This window comes from Bubalus kerabau, chromosome 2, assembly GCF_029407905.1.
Source record: "Bubalus kerabau isolate K-KA32 ecotype Philippines breed swamp buffalo chromosome 2, PCC_UOA_SB_1v2, whole genome shotgun sequence".
Classification (NCBI taxonomy): Eukaryota; Metazoa; Chordata; class Mammalia; order Artiodactyla; family Bovidae; genus Bubalus; species Bubalus kerabau.
The window spans coordinates 89,324,366-89,348,304 of NC_073625.1; the positions used below are offsets into that span (position 1 = coordinate 89,324,366).

Here is a 23,939-nt window from a genome sequence, read left to right on the forward strand (position 1 = left end):
ATCCCTGGGTTGGGAAGATCCCCTAGAGGAGGACATGACAAGCCACTCCAGTACTCTTGCCTGTGGACAGAGCCTGGCAGACTACAGTCCATAAGGTCGAACAGAATCAGACACGACTGAAGTGACTTAGTATGCACACACACATGCAAGCATAGATAAACTACTAGGAAGACTTTTACTCTAAAATCCATTATTCACTTGCTGTTAAATAACAGAGACTTCAACTCAGTTCAGTTCAGTCACTCAGTCGTGTCCCACTCTTTGCGACCCCATGAATCACAGCATGCCAGGCCTCGCTGTCCATCACCAACTCCCAGAGTTCACCCAGACTCACGTCCATTGAGTCAGTGATGCCATCCAGCCTTCTCATCCTCTGTCGTCCCCTTCTCCTCCTGCCCCCAATCCCTCCCAGCATCAGAGTCTTTTCCAATGAGTCAACTCTTCACATGAGGTGGCCAAAGGACTGGAGTTTCAGCTTTAGCATCATTCCCTCCAAAGAAATCCCAGGGCTGATCTCCTTCATAATGGACTGGTTGGATCTTCTTGCAGTCCAAGGGACTCTCAAGAGTCTTCTTCAACACCACAGTTCAAAAGCATCAATTCTCAACTAGTACAACTTAATTGTGAACTTTAGTTTGGAACCTCCCTAACCATCTCATAAGAAAATACATTCATGACAGAGTTGATGCAGCAACTCTTACATGACCACAAAGTCAACTTGCATTCCTAAGTGACTGAATTTGTGTCAACTGATTGAAACTATGGTGGATTAGAGTATGTCAAGTGTTACCTTCAAACATGTTTTGAAATGTGAACAGGAATTAGTAAGTGAAGGATACTTTAAAATACTAATACGTTTAAGTTCTAGAATCAAAATCAAGTGTACCGATTAGAAGATGGCAGTTTAATCACCTTGCTCTGCCAGTGGATGCTGGGGTGTGTATAGAGTAAAACCACCTATAGAAACAGGTCTGAGAGGTTTACTTTGTGCAACCCATGCCAGTTTCAGGTCATAACACAAAGATAATCAGTCAAGCCATATTGTAAATGTCTAAGCTTCACTAACTTGAATATGCTAATTTAAGTCTATTATGAAAGTAGAATTTATATGTTTCTTTGGAAAGAAGCAACTTTCTATAAATGTGGGATTTCAAATACATAGTTAATATTTGACAGGAACAATACAAACACTCTTGAAAACAATTTCTAAATGGGTTCTTAAAAGATGTATACTGGGAACTTCTGTCTTCACAGACCAGGAATGAGACAGTTATAAAGGAAGCCAAAATTCCTAGGTAGGTTAAGTCCAGGGTCTCAAGGAGGAGAGAGGGGTCTGAGGCTCTCAAGGAGAAAAGGACAAACTTTTTTTTCTACATTGCTTTGTCTTAGTTAATATAACAATGTATCTTGCTCAAGGATGTTTCTCCATAACAAGAACCTTCTGACTAATCTTATTCTTAAAACTTGTATACTGTGGGAGCCCGCCTGGTGAGACCTTTCTGTTGTCAACTCTAAGCTTGTTAATTTAAGATGCATGTTGGGGGAGTGGGTCTGATAAAAGTATATAAGGCCTTGCTAAGACTAGAGAGTGGGGCATTTTCTGTTGCCCTTCTGATGTCTATGTCATAAGCTCTCTGTCCTTCTTTACACTTTTATAAAACTGCTACACAAAAGCTCTTGAGTCATCAAGCCTGATCCCTGGTCCCAACGCTAAAACTTCTTCAGAGATCACGAATCCAACCTCATTCACCGTAAGCTATCAATGCCACAGTATAATGTTGTAAAACAATGCTGAAAGGAAAAGGTCAACACGTCATTCCAAAGGTAGATGTTATAAATGAGGATGCTCTGCTGTGTGACCCCATGGATAGACTCATCTTAAATATTTTGAAATAAGTATAGTGTACACTGAGTGATTATATGAATACAGACTGTGATGAGTAAACTGTGCTGAAGGAGACAGACTCCAAGCAAATAGCAGCAGCCTGAGCACAGGTCGGATGGTAGAAATTTATGAAATGCTCAGAAAAACGTGGGGTGGTGACATGAGTCTGAGAATGCCACACAGGGGAGGGTGGAAACAGTTTAGGCTGAGAGATTTGGGGAAAGATGGTGGATGGCTTTCACTATCAGACTGAGCTTAAAAACTTCTCTGTAGGAGAAGGGAGGCTGCTCAGTACATTTGCGGGCATAATTATGGGGTTCAGTGAAGTATTATAGGGAGAGGATGGAGGTCAGAGTGACCAAGGGCAGGTGGTGGATTGCAAACATTCAGGTGGGAGGGAACGTGGGACCAAAGCAGTGATAGCAGTGAACAGAGGTGGGGAAAAGAAACACTTCAAAGGGGGATGCAACAGGATTTGACTAGGGCAGTGAGGGAGGGGTGCCAAATCTATTCTGTGATTTTGAGAATCACACAATCGCACACCTCCCACTGAGAGCTGGGGTACAGTTCCTGCCCCTGTGGATCAGGAGCCATTCTTACTGACTCACTTGTAACTAAAAGAAGGTGAAGAAGTGACGTTGCACAGCCTCTGGGGTGAGATCAGAAGGCACCGCCTCTGCCTTGCTGGGCGGAACGTGTGCTCTGAGCCACCTGCAGACACTAGATTCACCATTGGAGCTGAGCCTATCCTCTGAGTCAGCCTAACCAGGCACAGATGCGAGTAAAACAAACTCGAACACGATTCTAGCTGTGATGAATTGTAACAGCAAATGACTCGTGGAAAGATAAAGCATTTAAAAGAAAAAAAAAAAAAGATTATTTGGTCTTCTGATACTCTTTAGCATGCAGAAGTTTTTAATCTCATTAATTACTCAGTTGAACAGGTGGGTAAGCAGAATACAGTCATAAAGTAGAGGTTAGAAATTTGCTCCAAAGCATTTATATCCCTCCCCCAAATTTCCACCCTTTATGACCATCAATATAATGTGTAAGACAGCAGCAGTTAGGTGTCCAAGGCATTTAGAGGTGTACCCTGGGCCTCTAGCAGACTCTTATCAATACACATTTGAAACAAAAATTCACTTTGAATAACAGCAGAATGATTTTCCAATAGTTATGCAATTCTGCTATTTTTTCCCCTATAGTCTCATCTATAAGAAAAAGATTACTGAAGAGTATAAAAAAACTGACATGTACCGAAAATTTATGAAATTTATCTTATTCCCATGCCCAGACCCCAATAACCCCAAACACAAGGTTGGCAGATCTATACGATAGGGACTTTTTATTGTAAAAGGCAAACCGAAGTATACTGAACATTTGCTCCTATATGCCTAATAATTTTTTTTTCATTTGTCTGACTTTGTTGAATTATAAGTCATAAACAAAATAAAATTCCATGATTTTAAGTGTCCAGCTCAATGAGCTCTGATAAATATATACAGTCTGGTATCAGTGCCACAATCAATACACCGAATATCTGCATCACTTCAAAACATTCTTCTGTTCCCTTTCACAGTGAATTTCCCTACCCAGCCCCTGGCAGTCACTTGTTTTATGCTTTCTCTTGTTAAGAGTTTTGACTTTTCTAGGTTTTCATATAATGCAGTCATACAGTGAGTGTGTTCTTTTGTGTCTGGTTTCTTTTACTTAGCATAACCATTTTTTGATATTCACCCATGTTGCTGCATTTATCAGTAGATGTTTCCTGTCACTGTTGAGTACTTTAACATAAGGATATCTTATAACCTGGTTATCCATTTACCTGCTGACGGGCATTTGTGCTATTTCCAAATGGCTATTGAGAATAAACCTGCTATGAAAACTCAAATACAAAACTTACATTTTTCTTGGCTAAAATATTCAGGAATGAGGAATTATGGTTTTAGTACTAAAAAATATTCATCTTTCCTAAATCAACTATCCTAGAAAAAATGAAAAATACAAACCTTCCTTAGTTATACTTCATAACAAAATTTATCAGCATTCTTGTGGGAAGAGAACTGAAGAAGTCATACATCTTCAAGCTCTGAAGAGTCACACGCAACCATACATTCAACATATTCCAAAATAATGCTTAATAACGTGTAGGGAGATACCATTCCTTATAAACTACAATATATTATGAATAAAATACATTCATATTATTATTTGAACAAAGAAGTCTCAGAAACTCTGTTGTGATTTTCTCTTAGGAGCAAAGGTAAGACTTGCAGAATCTCTAATTTAAAAAGAGGGTGATTTCAATTCGTCCATCTTCTAAGAAATATGTTTATAAAATGCCTACATGCTTCTTATATTAGTTGTCTGCTCTAATTAGAGAAGGAAAATGTTTCTCACTTCCTAAATGAGAAACATTCCCTAAATTCACAAATCCCCCGGATTGTTCTTAGTCTAAATCTCTGTATAGAAGTGTCTGGAATAGAAGTGTGCAAATATCAGAATTCAAGGATATAAGCTTTCACACTGAAAAGTGCATAGACTTTCAAAATCGACAAAAATCAAAACTGCCACTTAGATATTTCTTGTTTAAATAACAGTGATGTTACTTTACAGTTAACTGTAGGTAATCACTGAATTGTAACACATGCAGAAATTAAGAAAATTTCCAGTGTTTCTAAATATCTATCATTATAAAAATGAATATTTTACCAAATTATGGTCTCTAAAGATATAAAGATTATGATCTAAGAAACTTCAGCAATGACAAAGTAAAATTTTTACCTTCATTTCCAGCAGCTTTCTAAAATTACCATTCTAAATCTTATTGAATTAATGAAAATAAAATTTATCCCCAAACAGATTTTTGTGGCAGAAACTAAATCTTTAAAAAATACATGAAGTAAAAGTAACATGAAAAGTTTCCTGAAACAAATTATAGTAGTTAGATCCCCTTAACCAATTCTTGGAAATATGATGTCTTTGTAAACTTGTCATGTAAAATGATTCTAAAGTACAAATGAGTTTTTACATCAACCAGTTGACAAGCTTCCACCTCACCACCCATCACCAACAGCATCTGGCGGAAGCTTCCGGTGCTTAACACACATTTCACCACCTGTCAAGGAGGCAGACTCCAGGGTAGAGAAATAAGACTTGAGCTCTAAGACCCAGGTAACTATGTGCCACACCGTGGGGGTGGTGTCGGCCAGTGGATAGGAGGTGCCCTGAGTGTCCCCCAGCCCTGGGAAGGCTGCTCTGTCTGCATCAAGGCACCCAGTCCCTCGGGTGGCGCAAAACTTCCAGAATTTCAGCTTCTTTGGAGTTCTCTGAGGGTGAATGCATGTACTCCCATCTATGAAGGTTCAAAACAGAAGCAAACACATGTAATAACAATAAAAAATAAATAACAACACACACCTCTTTATCGAAACTAAATAAAATTCTAAGGGTAATAAAAAGTCCTCTAACTCTTTGTCTCCACTAAGCTTTCAAAAAATATTTGCTGCTAAAGAAACAAAGTTTCTTAATAATTCTTGGAGCATAGTCTAGCTAATATTAATATTCCAGAGCCAAAACACACTTTTACTACAATCTAGGGTTTTGTGAAGTATAGAACCTCAGATGATCCATGGGCGAACTTTTTTTTTAGCTTAGTACTTTTTCTTTTAATGTGTTCATTTCTATTCATGACAAAAATGTTGGTTTGCCTTTAATTTTCTCTCTGAAAAATATGAGTGTAAAATTTTAGTAAATAATATGCCAGATTATATACAAATATATAAACAATGGCTAAACTGTAGTATGAACACTGGTAAACACTAGTTTAGACCAGGGGCTGGCAAACTTTGGGCTTCACTGATGGAAGGAGACTCGGGTTCAATCCCTAGATCGGGAAGATCCCCTGAAGAAGGAAATGGCACCCTACTCCAGTATTCTTGCCTGGGAAATCCCACGGACTGAGGAGCCTGGCGGGCTACAGTTTATGGGGTCGCAGAGTCAGACTCGACTTAGCAACTAAAACAACTAGCAAACTTTCCCTGAAAAGGGTTGAATAATAAATATCTTGGGCTCTTGGGGTCACATACATATTGCAAGCTGTTGCCTATTCCTTTTTTGCCTGTGATTTTTTTATAAAGACAGCAAAGTCAAAACCAAGGAAGTCTTTAGGAAAGCTATTTGTGGTATCAATGTTCATGCTTTGTAGGGGTCAGAGGACTGGGGGGGGTGGGGAGTAACTATCATTCTCATGAGTTATGCTTACCGGGCAGTGAGAGGTAAAGACATCAAGATGCTTTCGATCCTGGATCCCGGAGTGAAGAGGCCAAACTTTGTACCCCGATCATACAGCAGGTTAAATTCTACATACCTGAGATGAAGACATCAAAAAAGATTAAGAGCTGGTGAGTATAGTCTTATACTTCATGGGGGCAGATGGGTTGGGGGCGGTGTGTGTGGGGGTTGGTGGGCACCTTCCCACCACCCCCACCCCATCAGCTGTAACTGGCACAGGAAACACCAGTCTCATCAGCTGACTTTTCTCCATCCGGACAGGCGTAAAGAAAAGGGTATTCTACCCAGCAAACAAGAGGATATAGATTCAGCCCCAGCACACAGCAGTTACAAAACAATAAGGTTATGTTTTCCAATAAATAAACAGGGTGAACACAAAGCTTAGAACTTGAAGGCACAAAAACAAGAAAAGCAAATGGCACCCTTTATCAGGATAGAGCAGCTCTCTCTGGGTCTCCCATAGAGTCTGAGATGTTTGAGTCGAAGACTTCATTCTACTGCTAATAACTCACATGAACTAAGACAGTGTAAAGTTCTTGTAACTGAAAAGCCAAGAACAGTTAACAGAACTCTATCACCTATAGTTACTAACATATCCCAGATATTTCCTTTCCTTAAAGTAGTTAACAGCATTAATAAGCAGTCATATAATTCTGTCTTGCTGCAGATTGATGACAAAAGTCATAATGAAAGGTAGTAGTGATTTGAGTTGCAGTGCTTAGCTTTATTTTCTTAGAAAAATATCCTTCACATCAACTAAAACCTGGTTCAGGATATAAGTCTTCCATTAACAGACACAGAGTCATATCTAAACTCTGTCTAGCTTAAAAATCTGTGATTTCCTTTAACATCAAAAGATTCTTTATAAAAGGGTCTTTTGTCTCCAACTTCTTGGAGATATTTCAAAAAGATCATTTCTACTAGCCAAAAGAATTGAAAATGACTCATAAAGCTGAAAATTTCAATAAACAGTTCCCCCTTCAAATCATTTCTCAACTCCTTCAAAAACTACTCTCTTGGTCCAAACTTCCCTCAGACATTATTATCATTAATGCACTGGTTACTGTAATTTAATCACAACTAAAAATATATATATATATATTCTCTAGATTCCGACAGCGCTTCAATTTTTAGAAAGGACCCTTCACTATGGAAACCTGCCAATGGCTCTGAGAAAATTTAAATAAGTTACATTCATGGACCCCTTTCTACTTCTCATCATTTATCACCGACTAAGTTTTGTGCACTAATAACTAATACCTTCTTTAGTCTGTTTCAAAAGATAACTTAAGTGAATCTTCTTAACTTCTTCCTAAGACCACAGGAAAAAAAACATCAGTCTCTCAACTCCCTTTCTCACCCCTGATGTTATCTTTCTGAAACGTGATATTTAAGGAATGGCTGTGATTCTCTATTTGTACTGATGTCTTGTTCAGAGACCCCTGTAAGGAGCTACCAAATGAGCCTCTTGTGCTCATGAGCGAATCCTTGTGCTGCTTTCCTGTTTGAGTGAACAATGTTCCTTCCTGTGTATTAGCCTGACTTTCACCAGGTTTTGCTTAGATCTGATCTTTCCGATCCTTTCCATACATTTATCCTCTCCGAGATATCTGTAAACTATGACCCTCAACCATTCCCTTTAATATAACTGATATCTACCTTGTATCCTGTTTTCCTGTCCCAAAATACAACAAAACAAGTTACAGGTGTTTAGTTTCTCTGAAAAAGAAACTAGAAAAGCACCTTCCAAGACTAGAGGTTCAAGGTCTGGGGAGAGAACAGAAGTAACTGAGGGCAGGCACGTGTGTTCAATTGTGTCTGACTCTTTGCGACCCCATGGACTGTAGCCTGCCAGACTTCTCTGTCCATGGGATTTCCCAGTCAAGAATAACGGAGTGGGCTTCCACTTCCTCCTCCAGGGGGTCTTCCCGACCCAGGGACCCAACCCACGTCTCGTGCATTGGCAGGCAGGTTCATTACCAGTGCACCACAAGACTAAATGAGATTGCCAAAGAGGCTGTCAAGTCAAAAGATAAGCAGCCTGACCACCACAGGGGAAAGCTGTATTTGGGGCGACAGGAAGTGGGGAAAAGTAATACAGATAATGGGTTATGAACGCCATGTAAGAAAGTGACATCAGGGCTCATAACCACAAAAAAAGAGCTGGGGTTATCTTAAGTCCCAGAGTTGACTGCCATTTTAAGGCCCAGAGATAAGGACAGTAGAAGGGGCCTCTCTTTGAAAGTATCGTCACCCACCACACCACAGAAAATTAACCTAACACCCCACGCTTCTGCCAAATTCAAAAAACACGATATGCAATGATACACACAAATGGAACTCTCAAAATACGCTGTCAATTAATGACAATAATAAACAGAATAAGACATAATTCCTACATCCAAAAAGTTTTAAAGGCTTCACCTCATAAGTAGTCACAAACCCTGCTGGCTTTGCATAAGAAATCTCATGTAAAACTAGAACATTGCACTTTCCACAGAGTTTGGTTTATTTATTTATTAATTTTTAGTTTCTCTTTTTTGTTGTTTTGTTTTACTTATGTTTTGTTTTCATTTCTTCCAGAGTTTTAATTTACCCTCTTGGGATGGTCTTCCCCACTAAACTGTGAACATCTCTGCCCAGCATGGGCCCTAGCCATGGGGGCATACGATAAATGCCAAGAGAAAGGGAAGGAGGAATAAGGGTGTATTTGGGAAATCATAGGACCAAAAAACACACCCGTCCTAAAAAAAAAATGCCCCTGTTTAATAAATGTCTGACGAGAACACAATCAATTCTCATTTTCCCAAGTTTTATACACAGGGAGCAGGCAGGCACAGGCAGTTCTAAGAAAGTGTAAACAACAAACATTTATCTTTAGACTTGGAACAGTATCTAAGAGAACGTTTTCAGGGCATTAGCCTTATCTCCTTAAGTTCCCAAAGCTTCATATGCCCAAGACAGAATTAATATAAATGAGAAAATCCATTTTTGTAGGCATGGAACAGTAGAACACATGCGATTAAGATGGTAATGAGAAACAGTGGCTAATCTGCAGCAGATCCACAATCACACCCCAGCTGAAGATGCCCTCACGCGGGTCATCCAACTGAGCTCACCCACTCAGCGCACAAAGCAGGGTGGCCAAAGTGAGCATCGTGGCTGGAAACACTAACTGCTTAACCATTCACATGGAAGAAGGTCTGAAAGTTTTGAAGGCACAATGACCTGGTTCCACATCTGGGATCTTTGATTTCCCAGCTGTGTAAACTTGGGCAAAGGACTTACTTCACTAAGTTTTATCATCTGTAAAATGATGATAGTTATACCAATTCCACAGGTTTGTGATGAAAATTAGATGCAAACTGCCTAATATACTGGCCAGCACATATGAACAGTTCCATAACAAACAAATATCATTAGAGTTCCCTAACTAACCATTTCTAAAACAATCATTTTCACTATAATAACTTCCATGAAAACCTGAAGTTAAACAAAAAAAGGTATGATTCAGAATTTACAAAGCAGCAAAAACATTAAATGATTCTCGCCTACCTTGGCAGAAGGTTGGAAGGTATTGTTCGAAGACAAACTAAAAGAAATCAGCTGAATTAAATTCAACACTTACTATAAGCCTAATGTGAGTCTCTAATGTACAGACAGATGAAACAAACTTTGCTCTTTTTATAATACTATTTCACAGTGTTTTTTTAATTCACTTTGTTATTTATCTAGTTATGAAAAGAAATCAGGATGAGCATTAACACAGCTCTGACAAAGTACTGCCCAAGATGACCATCGGCCACTGTTATTACAGTTGCCCCACTCCACCCTCCCACTCCCACCTCTTATGACATGAGAGGCTTCATGCTCCCGTCGCTCACTCACCGCCCTCTTCGGAGCTGCTGCCACAACTTCTCCTGGGGAGTGAAGGAGTCATTACAGTGCTTCTTCACAAGGGGGACGTAAGAAGGAATGATCGCCTGGGTACAGCTCTGCACAAAGCGAAACACCTCCTCCTTGGATGGAGAGTCGAGGTCATCAAAAAAGATACCCCCGATACCCCTCCGCTCCCCACGATGGGCTATAAAAAAGTAATCGTCACACCTGGAAAACACAGCAAGACCACAGAAGGAAAAAGAGACGTGCGTGAAAATCAGTGTGAGCATTTCAGCTTACGGCACCATCCCTGACTAATGCCAGCACAGTGCCCTTTCTTTTTGTCCACATCTGAAATGAAACTAGAGTCTTAGACAGATTTCCTGCAGTTATTACCAATGTAGAAAACGCTTACACTTTTACCTACAAATCAAGTAGGCAAGTGAATACATGTCTATTTAATGTGGCATTGTAAGACCCTTACTGAAAAGGAAAACAAAGAGTCTACTCTTAATACTCGTATTTCTTAAAACAAGTGATGCTGCTGCCCTCGGAAGCATTGCTGCTTTTGCAGGAGGCAGGAACCCTCCAACAATGACACCAACCAAGTCCATGACCAGGTGCTAACCCCTAAGCTCTCTGAATCAGTTCTCTGAATTCAGTTCTTAGAGGTAATCAGTAAATTACCTCCAAGGTCTCTCTCAGCAATAAAACGTGATGACTCTATAGTATGTGTGACTCAGGGGAGGGTTGGTGGAAGGAAACATTCAGAAAATAAGAGTCCTCAGAATGTTAAAGGTTGCCCTTGTGAGCCAGCACATGAGACTATCAATTTGTTCTCCAGTCTTCCCCATCTGTGCCTATGCTATGCTAAGTCACTTCAGTCGTGTCCAACTCTGTGTGACCCCATAGACGGCAGCCCACCAGGCTCCCCCGTCCCTGGGATTCTCCAGGCAAGAACACTGGAGTGGGGTGCCATTTCCTTCTCCAATGCATGAAAGTGAAAAGAGAAAGTAGAGTCGCTCAGTCGTGTCCGACTCTTAGCGACCCCATGGACTGCAGCCTACCAGGCTCCTCCGTCCATGGGATTTTCCAGGCAAGAGTACTGGAGTGGGGTGCCATTGCCTTCCATCTGTGCCTACTAGAGCAGATTTCCTAAGTCACTTCCTAATTGCTAAATCTGTGGTACAGCTGACTTCATGGAAATAATTGACTTCTTTCCATTATCTCGATATAAAAGGGTCTGTAAACAGGAAAAATTGTACAAACAAAAACTAAAAACTACTGAGAAGGTTATTGTGAAAATAGCCTTAATAGTTTAAAATTTTTAAAAACGTTGGGGGGGTGGGGTAGAAGATACAAATCCCTAGGACTGATGCACTGGTATAATTCACCTTGACTGCAACTTCTTGACTTTTTTTCACACATACATTTTATTAACAGAGTTAAAGAACAGCCGGAGCAAGGCTGTAAAGCCAGGTTTAATGAAATCATATTATTTCCACATCTCTCTTCATGGATTATGAAATTAAGAGATTTAACTAAATACACTAAAAACTTTTTAACTAGCCTGTTTCTGAGATATTTTCTTAATATGACTCAGATAAAGTTCTTCAGTAACAGGGATAAAAGCAAACCAAAAAAAAAAAAAGAGAATATCCCATATTCCTGCTGGAAGGAAGCTAATATGTAACAAAAAAACAATTCTTACACCTCTGAGTCCATGGCTGTGCAGTGTTCAGTGGTAATGTCAAATCAAAAAGAGGTTATGTAAATGTCTTATCTTTTCTGAGGATTTTAAAACTGAACTCCATATTCTTACATAAATAACAGCAAGATTCTACAAATATTAGCACTAAAAACAAAGCAAAAAACAATCCACCCCAAACCCTTTCTGTTCCTCCTTTTTCTAGAATGGCATTTAGTTCTAAGCAGTGATGAGAACTTTATTCTTATTCCAGATAACTTATGCAGAGATTTCATTTCATATCTATCAAATACCCAGGGTAACTCTTTTCTTTATCATTAGAGTTTCTTTCACAAAGTTTCCAATCCCAGTGTTCCCCTTGTCCCAAATCTCCAGTACATTTGCACCTCTCCTAATAGTTCTCCAACTCTCCCCAACCTCTAACACATTTCTATGGCAACAATGAGATGATAATCCTCATGTGGGGTGAGAATTTAATACAGTAAGTCCCTTACATACGAACCTTCAAGTTGCAAATTTCCAAAGATTCTACACTTGTGCATGCCCGATCTTCTAAGTTAGTCCCATGTCTGGTGTACACTGTCATGCATGCATCCTCTGCACCCTCTGTACATGTGCTTCTGTACACTTTACAGTACAGTACTACAGTGTTCAGAATCCTTATTTCAAGCCCAGGATGCTCAGAAGCAAGCACAAAAACGGCAGTCTGTAGCTGGTACTATGCTGTACTTTTCAAGTTACTGTACTTTAAGATTAAAAATGTTTTCTTTATTTCCTGTCTGTTTGTCTATTTATGTATTCTTTGTGTGAAAAACATTATAAATCTATTCCAGTACAAGACTATATGACCGACTGTATTATCTGGGTAATACAATACAATACTTTGTTGGACTTATGAACACACTCTTGGAATGGAACTTGTTTATTTGTAGGGGACTTACTGCATCCCAACTTAGGATTAAAAAACCTCTGATTCTCAGGCATAGATCACCTTCAAGTTTATATACTAATCCTCCGGTTTAACATTAAAACCATGTAAAACTGGTATCTCACTTCTGCTGGGTAAAGAAAACAGTTCAACCTTCACAAGCTGCAAAAGGTATGTAGTGACACAGTAGTGCCTTCAGGAGCTACAGAAGGAATGGTAAACACGTAGGGATCATGAGAAGTTCAATAACTTTTACCTACCACTTTTTAAATTTGGGATAGAGATCTGGACCATGCTGGTCACATGCCTCCTTGAGAGTCCCGTGAAAATGGACCGCATCCTCTTGGTTCAAGTATGTTGGGGTAAGGTCACATCCACCACCAAACCACCACAGGGTGTTACCTAGGAAATCAAGACATGTGATTCAAGTGGATGCTGCTCAAAAGGAAGAGTTAGATATGTTGCTTTAAATGCCATCACCTGCAGAGGCACGCACAGCAGTGGCAGGCACTGCTCAGGAGCTTGGACAGGGTAATAGCCCAACTAATGGCACACATAGTCTGGAACTGTATTTATATCATGAGGCATGATCAACTGTACCCCATCTTAAAGCCACTGATAATGCACTGGGGACTGGCAAAGCTACGTATGTGGAAAATAATTTCCAAAAGCAAGTTCTCAATGGCAACTTAACATGGCACGTGAAGCTTCCCTTTGTTCTTAATAAATTGCTATTTGCAAAGACCCCTATGTGCGCTTTTGGTTCAGGTGCATTACACCATTCCTTGTGTTGGAGGAAACATGGGGACATGAGTCCAGCCAATACCGCTTTCACTTTTCACGTCTAGTGCATACAATCCATTGCACCTGCCAAGGAGTAAGCCTTCACGTGCCTCCTGAAACAATTAAGACTGTACTTAATTTTTCTTGACTTTAGATGTTATGCCTAGTAACCTGTTTTAAAATACTCATTTTGCACAATAATACTTTTCACAGCTTGAGACGCTTACCGTCCGCTTCTTCCACCTCGAAGTATCTGTAGTTGAAATGGATAGTAGGAGTATGAGGATTCTTGGGGTGAATGACAGAGCTCACGCCCATGGCAGAAAAAGGCAATTTACCTGGAAAGGAATACAGAGAACTGCACTTGAACACCTGGCTTGATACAAATTAACTCCAACATGGCTTTTGAATCAATTTTCAAAGGTTGCTTTTTAATTTATCTCTTAAAACATAATTTTTAAAAAATAATTGTGAGGAATCCCCAGGTGGTCCAGAGCTTAAGACTCCTTGCTCTGACTGCCAAAAGCCTGTGGTTCAATCCCTGGTCAGGGAACTAAGATCCCACATACCTCAAGGTCAAAAAACGAACAAAGAGACAACTGTTAACATTTTAGCATATGTGCCTATGGGCAAATGTGTGTGTGTATATATATACCTACATGTTTGTGTGTATGCTTAGTTGCTCAGTCATGTCCGACTCTTTGTGACCCCATGGACTGTTGCCCGCAAGGTTCATCTGTCAATGGAATTCCTCAAGCAAGAATACTGGAGTGGGTTGTCATTAAAAAAAAGTAACTGTGAACAGGCTCATCTGGTATATGGACCTGAATGGAATTTTACAGAATCAATGTTAATTTTACAAATAAAACTTATAGAGAGAAAAGGTTTGCAGGAACTATTAAAGGCTGCTGAGATTGTCTGCATATTAAAAAGCAGAGACATTACTTTGCCAACAAAGGTTTGTCTCATCAAGGCTATGGTTTTTCCAGTAGTCATATATGAATGTAAGAGTTGGACTATAAAGAAAGCTGAGCACTGAAGAATTGATGCTTTTGAACTGTGGTGTTGGAGAAGACTCTTGAGAGTCCCTTGGACTGCAAGGAGATCCAACCTGTCCATCCTAAAGGAGATCAGTCCTGGGTGTTCATTGGAAGGACTGATGTTGAAGCTTAAACTCCAATACTTTGACAACCTAATGCAAAGAGCTGACTCATTTGAAAAGACCCTGATACTGGGAAAGATTGAAGGCAGGAGGAGAAGGGAGTGACAGAGGATGAGATGGTTGGATGGCATCACCGACTCAATGGAGATAAGTTTGAGTAGACTCCGGGAGTTGGTGATGGACAGGAAGGCTTGGTGTGCTGTGGTCCATGGGGTCCTGAAGAGTCGGACACGACTCAGCGACTCAACTCAACTGAGACTGTCTGATTTACCATCTTTTGTCTTCAGTAGTTTCCCTCTGCTTCTCATTTGTTTTGCTGCTTCCTCAGAAAGATTTCCATGAACGACAGAAATGCTAACCCCGGCCTTTTCAAAAACATGCCCGTCTTGAAGAACACAGCTGATGCCACCACCTCCTGTGAACAGAAATGTAAAATGAGGAGAGAATGTAAGGGTATGTGCAACGCTGAAAACTACTGCTGCAAGAAGATGGTGGGATTAGGAGTTATTTTCCTTGTCTACTTTCCAAATCTTCCATAATATCAGTATATTTATAATTGTTAAGTACAATAAAATTAGATAACCAGCTTAGCACTATGATATTTTCTATTGACTATTAGCAAATATTTTAACTCTTCACATCACCATTTCTTCTATGTCATTGTTTGTTGTTGTTTAGTTGCTAAGTCCTGTCTGACTCTCTGCAACCCCATGCACTGTAGCCCGCCAGGCTTCTCTGTTCATGGGACTTTCCAGGCAAGAATCCTGGAGTGGGTTGCCATGTCCTTTTCTAGGGGATTTTCCCAACCCAGGCTTGGAACCCATATCTCCTGCATTAGCAGGTAGATTCTTTGCCACTGAGCCACCTGGGAAGCCCCTTCATCCTTACATCATCCTCTAAATTACTGAAATAGTTTCCCTTCAAATAAGACCATTCAGAATGGCATCTATTTGTTATGGGATGTGAGAAAACTAAGATTAAACACTGGAATGAATATATTTGAAGAATGTTCTATTACTACCAAATTTAAGAGCTCCATATTGTTTCAATTGTTTTTCTCTCAAGTGTGCTGTTTGCCTTTTCATTTTGTTTACAGGTAATTAAAAAACAGTAGATATTTGAATGCTTAAGGGATTCGGAGGCTTAAACTGAGTGAGATACATATTAACATTTAGGTATATGACCTTTAAGGCTTCTCAGGTGGTACTAGTGGTAAAGAACCCGCCTGCCAATGCAGCAAATGTAAGAGAAACGGATTCGATCCCTTTGTGGGGAAGATACCCTGGAGAAGGAAATGGCAATCCACTCCAATATTCTTGCCTGAAGAATTCCTTGGACAGAGGAGTCTGGGGGGCTACAGCCCCTAGGGTTGCAAAGAGTCAGTATGAGCTTTACTCCCAGTAGCTGGTATGTTTGTTTTTTAGGACACTAAAATTGTTTCCTGAAGCTTCATGTTTGGCTTGTTTTATTTCTAAGAATTTTTAGAGCTGGATGGGATCCACTACAATCCTTGTATATTTTAAATGAGAAAACTGAGGCCCTGAAAGCAAAACACCATCTCCAGAAACACACAACTAGCAAATGGCCCAAACAATTTGTCTAAGTGCTTTCTAAGCATCAAACAGTATCTGCAGCAGTTCATATATATTCATGTTATTTTACCATTACAATAGCCTCATATAAAATTTCATTTCATAGATGAGGAAACAGAGGCACAAAAAGTAACTTTCGAAGGTCACACAGCCAGTCCAGGTTGTCTCCTGAATCAACAGTCTTCACTTATAAACATTACAAGATAGGGAATTTCCTGGCAGTCCAGTGGTTAGGACTCTGAACCGTAACTGCTGAGGGCCAAGGTTCAGAACCTGGTCAGGGAACTAAGGTCCCACAAGCCACGAGGCAAGGCCAGGAAAAAAAAAAAGAAGGCTTCAAAAAAAAGCTACAAGATGGAAAACACTAAGAAAACCAGATTTAGTTTCATTTAAAATAAATGTGTCAATATCACAATCCAAAACCAGCTAATAAGAAGTTGCTGTAGTATTTCCAGGTAAGAAGGATCAAAAATCCTTTAAGTTTATAACCAAGATACAGGGTTTCACCGTATAGGTAATAACATGAATATATGACTCTATAAGAACTGGGCTTTAATACTTCAGTATTTTGCCAACTGAGGTAAAGATTCTTCTAGCAGGAAACGTGACGGGTGCACTTGGCTGAACTGCTAGCCATTTCTTGCGAAACCTGGGTAAAAGACACAATGACACAACACCCTCAGCAGGAGGAGTCTAGCTGACAGTAAGGAAGAGACTTTCTCTTTCCATCTCCAGAGAAGGAGAATGGGTAAACGAACCCAGAGAAAGGGATAAAATGTAGAGACAAATCTATGCTCAATTAAAACCTTGGGCATCCTTGCCTGTGGGTTAAAACTGACCTTAAGACTTCCTTAAGAAGTGCCATATAAAATTGCAGATTTTTGAAATGTCCAGTACTAGAGTGACAGCAGGTTTGGGTCCACACCTGCAAGCTGAGGGCTGATGACCCTGTCAGTGTCAACCGTTTTAAAGGTGAACCTTTTAACCTGGCAGCCGCTGTGTAGGTACCCCTTCCTTACTCCCATTCCTTATTCTGAGTCATTTTCTCCCCGCAAACTAAAACCGACCTCTTTCCCCCATCTCCACCCTCCGCTAGGGGCCGACCTCCTCACCTTCCTTCCTCTCCCACCGGTCCACAGAGAAGCGGGCGCCCCCGTCCACCTGTGCCAGCGCCTGGCACACCTGGGCCTGGGTCTCCAGTATCAGCAGCTCCATCTTGGTCTTCATGTCGTCCGGCCTCCTCCGCAGCTCGCGCAGGTCGGTCACCGGCGGGGCCATGAAGCAGCGGCAGCGGCGGGCCAGCTCATCGTCCTCCTCCTCTGGCCTGCCGAGAGATGCGCTCTGCGCCCCGGAGCTCTTGCGCACCATCTCGGCCCGTTCCACGTGCCCGAAGGCGACGGCGGCCAGTCCCACCAGCCCCGCGAGCCCCGCGGCTAGCCGAGTTCTCAGCCGGGAGCCGCCTCCCACGGGAGGTCCGTACCCCAGGCCGCGGCTCTGCTCGCCGCAAGCGGTACCAGGGAGGCGGCACAGGCGTCCGGCTGCGCAGCGCGGGGACCAAGCGCGCAGCTCCCCGTAGGCGCGCAGCTCCCCGCAAGCGCCCCGCACCGCGCGCCAGCAGGGACCCGCGCTCAACCAGCGCAGATTCATGGCCATGCTCTCGCGCTGTCACCGTGAGCAGTGCCCGCCTCCCGCAGGCCGGCCCCTGAGTCCCCCGAGATCCCCGGTGGCAAGTGGCGCCGGTACTGGGAACCTTTGCTGGAGAAGAGATACTACCGGGTCGATCCCCCGCGGCGGCGGAGGCGGCGGCGGCGGGCGGGAAGTGAGGGATGCCGGGATCTGTAGTCCCGGCTCCTATCGCAGCCTGCAGGGGCGCGCCGGGGAGATAAAAGAATCCAGCGTCCCCAGAAGGGCGGATCCCATGGGAGGAGAGCTGGGGTGCTGGGTAGGAGAGGGCAGGGGAAGCCAAGGCAGAGATAAAAGAGGTCTTCTTGTCACGTACAACCTCTGTCTGTTCAACCAATCACAAGGAGAAGGCAAAATAGGGCTGGCCGCGCCAAGGGCTATACAGAGCAAAAATATGGCCAGAGACCCCTGCCCCGACTTTTATTTTTAAACCGAGTTGCAAATCCTGACTCTTGTGTTTCCCTTTGTCCCCAGTTCTAGTCCTCTAAGGCTTCTAGAGCTTGGACGATTGTGGGGGGAGCCTGGGAAACTCCTTACCGATGAAAACTCCTTACTTTGTTTTGTTTTGTTTTGTTTTACAATATTGTATTGGTTTTGCCATACATCAGCATGAATCCACCACGGGTGTACACGTGTTCCCAATCCTGAACCCCCCTCCTGCCTTCCTCCCCATACCATCCCTCTGGGTCATCCCAGTGCACCAGCCCCAAGCATCCTGTATCCTGCATCAAACCTGGACTGGTGATTGGTTTCTTATATGATATTATACATGTTTCAATGCCATTTTCTCAAATCATCCCACCCTCTCCCTCTCCCTCTCCCACAGAGTCCAAAAGACTGTTCTATACATCTGTGTCTCTTTTGCTGTCTTGCATACAAGGTTATCATTACCATCTTTCTAAATTCCATATATATGTGTTAGTATACTGTATTGGTGTTTTTCTTTCTGGCTTACTTCACTCTGTATTATCAGCTCCAGATTCGATGAACTAGTTTTTAAAGGGAGTAAGAAAAGCTATAATCGGGCCCATAGGAGAATTCTGAGAAAAGAATTTCTGGAGTCAACTACATAGCACAGGCCTAGCATTAAAATCTTCCCAGGCCTTGCCTATACAGTGCCCACTCAATTATTTTAGGAATAAGAAAAGCAAAGTATTGTACTGTTGAGGGAGTTTGTCATTTCCTCCGGTTTTGTCGCCTCACAACAAAAATTTGAAGCAGCCGATAGACCAGCTTTACAGCCCATGGACAGATCAGTGTAACAGCCCTGGGTTGGACTAGTGTTACAGCTCTGTTTTGCAGCTGAGTTTTATTTAGAAAGTAAAGGAAAATGCATCCTCAAGCCTTGAGGACATGCCAACTCAGAAGACCTGAAGAGAGGCCCCCAGCCCAATTTTGGCTCCTCTTTTTATGTTTTTTTCCTCTCCCTGGGCCTGCACTATATAAGTTAGGCTAGCCAGGAGTGCTGTTTTACCTGAGGTCCTCACTCTGGTCCTCTGACCTTCCTTTGTTTTATTTTCATGGGTTTTTCCCTTCCTTGTCTTTTAGCCACCACCATTCTGGACTCCTTTTTCCTATTCTAACTACCTAATAGAACTAAACTGCATAAAACTCATGACCTGGTGTGTTTGAGTGATCAAGGAATGGAGATTTAAAAAATACTCATCATACATTTGTAGGATGCTGCCAAATATTTTTCATGCTTCGAATAACTCCTGTTAACTAGGCAGGACATTCACCTACCCCCTCAACACACACACACACACACACACACACACACACACACACACACTTTCTCTCTCTCTCTCTCTCTCTCTCTCTCTAGAGAAATAAGGAAAGAAGCTAAAAGATTTGATAGATTATTTTTGTTCCTGTATCCATGTCACAGTTCCATTATGTCTGGAAGTGTAAGAAGGAGGAATTTCCCTGGCAGTCCAGTGGTTAGAGGCTTCCCTTTCACTGCTGTGGGCCCCAGTTGGATCTCAGGGGGGAAACTAAGGTCCTGCAGCCAGGCCATAAAGCCAAAAGAAAAAGAAAACTGTAAGGAGGACTGTTATGGGCTAATTTGTCCTTTAAATCTCCAAGATGATTTTAATTTCTAGTAGTAGATAATTAAGCCATTGGTGGTGGTTTCTACGTTTTTTTCTTTGTGGCTAGATGCAGCAATGGAACTTCCATGGCTACAGGTCAAATTAGTTGTTCAAGGCAGATATTTTATCATCCACAGATAACTACATCCAGTGGCTCTCATACAGAGAACATTCTTGGCTGGTTGGGTGTGCTTGACTTCCTAGCAGATTCAATGAGCGTTAAATGCTTGGATTAAGAAGTGAATAAACTACATTAGGCAAAGTTTTAGCCACAATATAACTTGCTGGGAGGCTGAGTTGGCAAAGGAAAAGAAAGATAACTATCCCTGTATAACGTGACCCACTGCAGGGAACATGGGGGCTGAGTGAGCACCAGGAGGGGACCAAGTCCAATCTGGAAGCCTGGTAGGTCTTTTGGCAGAAGAGACACCAAAGCTGAAGAATCTTAAGGTGGTTTGGCCCTCAGCAGGGACAGGGAGAGTGTAGGGGCCTTGGGTGAGGATAAAGAAATGTTGTTGCCAAAGTCTACTTAGTTGCTTAGTCCTGTCCAACTGTTTGTGACCCCATGGACTGTAGCCCACCAGGCTCCTCTGTCCATTGGGTTTTCCCAGCCAGAATACTGGAGTGGGTTGCAATTTTCTTCTCCAGGGGATCTTCCCAACCCAGGGATGGAACCTGTGTCTCCTGCATTGGCAGGCAGATTCTTTACCACTGAGCCACCAGGGAAGCACAAAAGAAATGTTAGTTGGGTATTAACACTTCTTGCAGAGAAGGCAATGGCACCCCACTCCAATACTCTTGCTGGGAAAATCTCATGGATGGAGGAGCCTGGTAGGCTGCAGTCCATGCGGTCGCTAAGAGTCGGACACGAGTGAGTGACTTCGCTTTCACTTTTCACTTTCATACATCGGAGAAGGAAATGCCAACCCACTCCAGTGTTCTTGCCTGGAGAATCCCAAGGACAGGAGAGCCTGGTGGGCTGCAGTCTATGGGGTCACACAGAGTCGGACATGACTGAAGCGACTTAGCAGCAGCTACCCTTCTTCAGTGGTCTAGACCATTGGAAAGAATACCTCAAGATATAAGAGAGGAGATGAAGGGCAGATGGTGTCTGTGTTCGGAGAAGAAAGATCCACTGGGCAGTCTGGGACCTCAACCCCATCAGGGATACTCTTACTGCATCCTGGATTCCAGGCCAGTGTACCAGCCCACAGTCACTAATCACTGCAAATCCCATTCCTGCCAGCAACGCCCCACCCCCCACCCCACCCTTAACCTGACCAACCCTTGTGTCCCTTTAAGAACTGGGCTCTGGCCTCACCTCCCATAATGCCATCCCTGACACTTGAAGGTTGACTTGGACAGCATCTTCTCCTCCCCTCCGCCCCTATGCTCACGTCTACCTAATACTTGTCCTACAGACAACAATGTCTGTTTACCCTACCAGACTGTGAGCTTCATTAGAGCAGGGTCTTTGTATCCTCAGCACCTACCACAGTGCCTGGAATATAGTTGGCCCTGAATGTTTATAGAATGAATGAACAGAGGGCAGACTAGACAGGAGAAACAGACTAGAGGGAGACTAGACAGGATTCCTTCTTGTTCCAAAGGAATCAAGAAGAGTGTTGTGAGACAGTGAATGGGGCTGGGGGGACAAAATGAATGAAGGGAGTTAAAAGATACAAACTTTCAGTTATAAAATAAGCCCTGGGGCTGTAAGCTACAGCATGATGACTATAGTTAACAATGCTGCTGCTACTGCTAAGTTGCTTCAGTCGTGTCCAACTCTGTGCGACCCCAGAGTCGGCAGCCCACCAGGCTCCCCCGTCCCAGGGGGTCTCCAGGCAAGAACACTGGAGTGGGTTGCCATTTCCTTCTCCATGAAAGTGAAAAGTGAATGTGAAGTCGCTGTCATGTCTGACTCAGCGACCCCATGGACTGCAGCCCACCAGGCTCCTCCTTCCATGGGATTTGCCAGGCAAGAGTACTGGAGTAGGTTGCCATTGCCTTCTCCGACAGTTAACAATACTATATTGTATATTTGAAAGTTGCTAAAGGAATAGGTCTTAAAAGATCTTATCACAAGAAAAAAATGTTAACTCTGTATGGTGATAGATGTTAACTAGCTTATTGCAACCATCATTCTGCAATAGATACATGTTTATAAAATCATTATGTTGTACACCTAAAATCAATTTAATATTATAGGTCAATTATACCTTAATTTAAAAAAAAAAAAAACACAGAAAAAGAATTGTCACTCAAGAAAGGGTTTATTTGCCTTTTCCAGATGCCTGTGATGGAATTTGACTGAGCCTGGTTGTGATGAATGAAACTCATTAATAAAAAGGAAACTCTCTGGCCCATTAGTGCCTTAATTCTGGGAATACCCATAAAGTTAGTAAAAGATAAGCAGGCACAGTCTATTTTGAACATCTGTTCAGGCAGATAGGCTGGTCTTGAGCCCAACTGTCTGCTAGTTTCCAGATTTCCACCCCTCCTCATCCTTAGCTTTTCTATGCCCGGGGCCTCTCTCATTTCTTCTTCTGGTTTCCAGTACCTTCCCTATCCTCACCTTGTTATGCTATGTGCCAGGAGCCAGCGTGAGGCACTCCACCCGTGGCAAAGGTCATGAGGAAGGAGGCTCGGCATACGCAAAGGCGGGATCGAGCTTCAGGAGTCCCCCTGGATATTCTCGAGCATCTACCCCCAAAACCAGAGTCTGCCTACTTTACTGTTATGTGCTCTCACCTCTGACTTTACGGGGGGCTGTCCCCCATCACCATCTCGCTCTCTCTGAAAAAGAGTTAACTTACAGCTCCAGTTAATAAAGTTCCTGGGCATAATAGGAGTGTTTAAATCCAAACCCCTCAGATAGCTAACTCGCCTGACAAGTTTACCCAGACTCCTACAGCTATGCATATGATTGTTTACAGTCTCCCAGCCTCGAGAGGCATGGGAAGCTTAAGATATTCAAATAGCTTAGAGCCTCTCGGAGAGTTAGAAACTGTCAGAATAAAACTAGTAGAAGATTTCATTGATGAGCCCATGCTTGCTGCCAAGTTTCCACATCCCCTGTATTGTATCCTTGAATGTGTATTAATTAATATAGTTGGTATGTAGAAAAAATAAGTAGTGGCCTTGGTGTTAGCAACTTTAGACCCTTAAGGTAATAAATTCTTTCCTTTGTTGTAAACCCACTGCACCTCTGCCCTATAGGAATGCAACTTTATCTAACACCTTCGGAGGATGGTGCCAAACCTTAAAATAATTACTCTTAGAGAAAATAAGTCTTATGGTTGACAAACCTTTGTCAGAGTCATAAAGTGTTAATAGGCCTTCTGGCCAGAAAATGATGTAAATCACCTAAACCATGGTTTAGGTGATTTACATCACCCTGGTTTTGATAAGGATCAAAGACTGCTGACTTTGCATGATTTCCCACCCCCTATTATCCTCTATGTGCAACTTATGGTATGAAAGCCCCTTTTGAAAATAAAGCTTCGGGCCTTGCTCACTGAAGTTTGGTCTCCCCATATCATTCTTTCTTTCATATTCTGGCTGAATACCCATCTGGAGCGTGGAGGTCCTCTGTGACCACTTATTTGCCTGGGCTTCTAAGACCCACTCAAGAAGGTGCCTAAGGTGGGGCACCTTCCGCTATTCGAGAGGGCGCCTGCGGCCTCCGTGGTCAGAGCTAACCTGATGTCACAGGTTATATTGATTTTCCACCTAAACCAAGTTATTCAGCCTCTTTTCTCCACTGAATTTTCCTCCTGAGCTATCCTCATTCTATTACTCTTTATATCTTTGATTAAAGAGTATTCGTCTCCCCTTTGAACTCCCTGGATCAGCCGGGGCTGGACCCCGGCAGCTATGCTTGAAAAAGGCCTTAACAGCCTGATCAGTGTGGATTTAAACCACATTCCTAGGGAT

General features: G+C 42.3%; 1 protein-coding gene across 1 annotated transcript; it reads right to left on the minus strand.

Annotated features, from left to right (window-relative positions):
• Positions 1–3,213: 3,213 nt before the first annotated feature.
• CPOX (coproporphyrinogen oxidase) lies at positions 3,214–18,038 on the minus strand. The gene is made up of 7 exons (XM_055567883.1): positions 17,343–18,038; positions 14,910–15,053; positions 13,704–13,814; positions 12,954–13,095; positions 10,067–10,285; positions 6,150–6,254; positions 3,214–5,240 (listed from the first exon to the last, which is right to left on the minus strand). The coding sequence occupies exons 1-7, from the start codon at positions 17,881–17,883 to the stop codon at positions 5,153–5,155; spliced, it is 1,350 nt and encodes a 449-aa protein (XP_055423858.1). The 5' UTR covers positions 17,884–18,038; the 3' UTR covers positions 3,214–5,152.
• Positions 18,039–23,939: the final 5,901 nt, after the last annotated feature.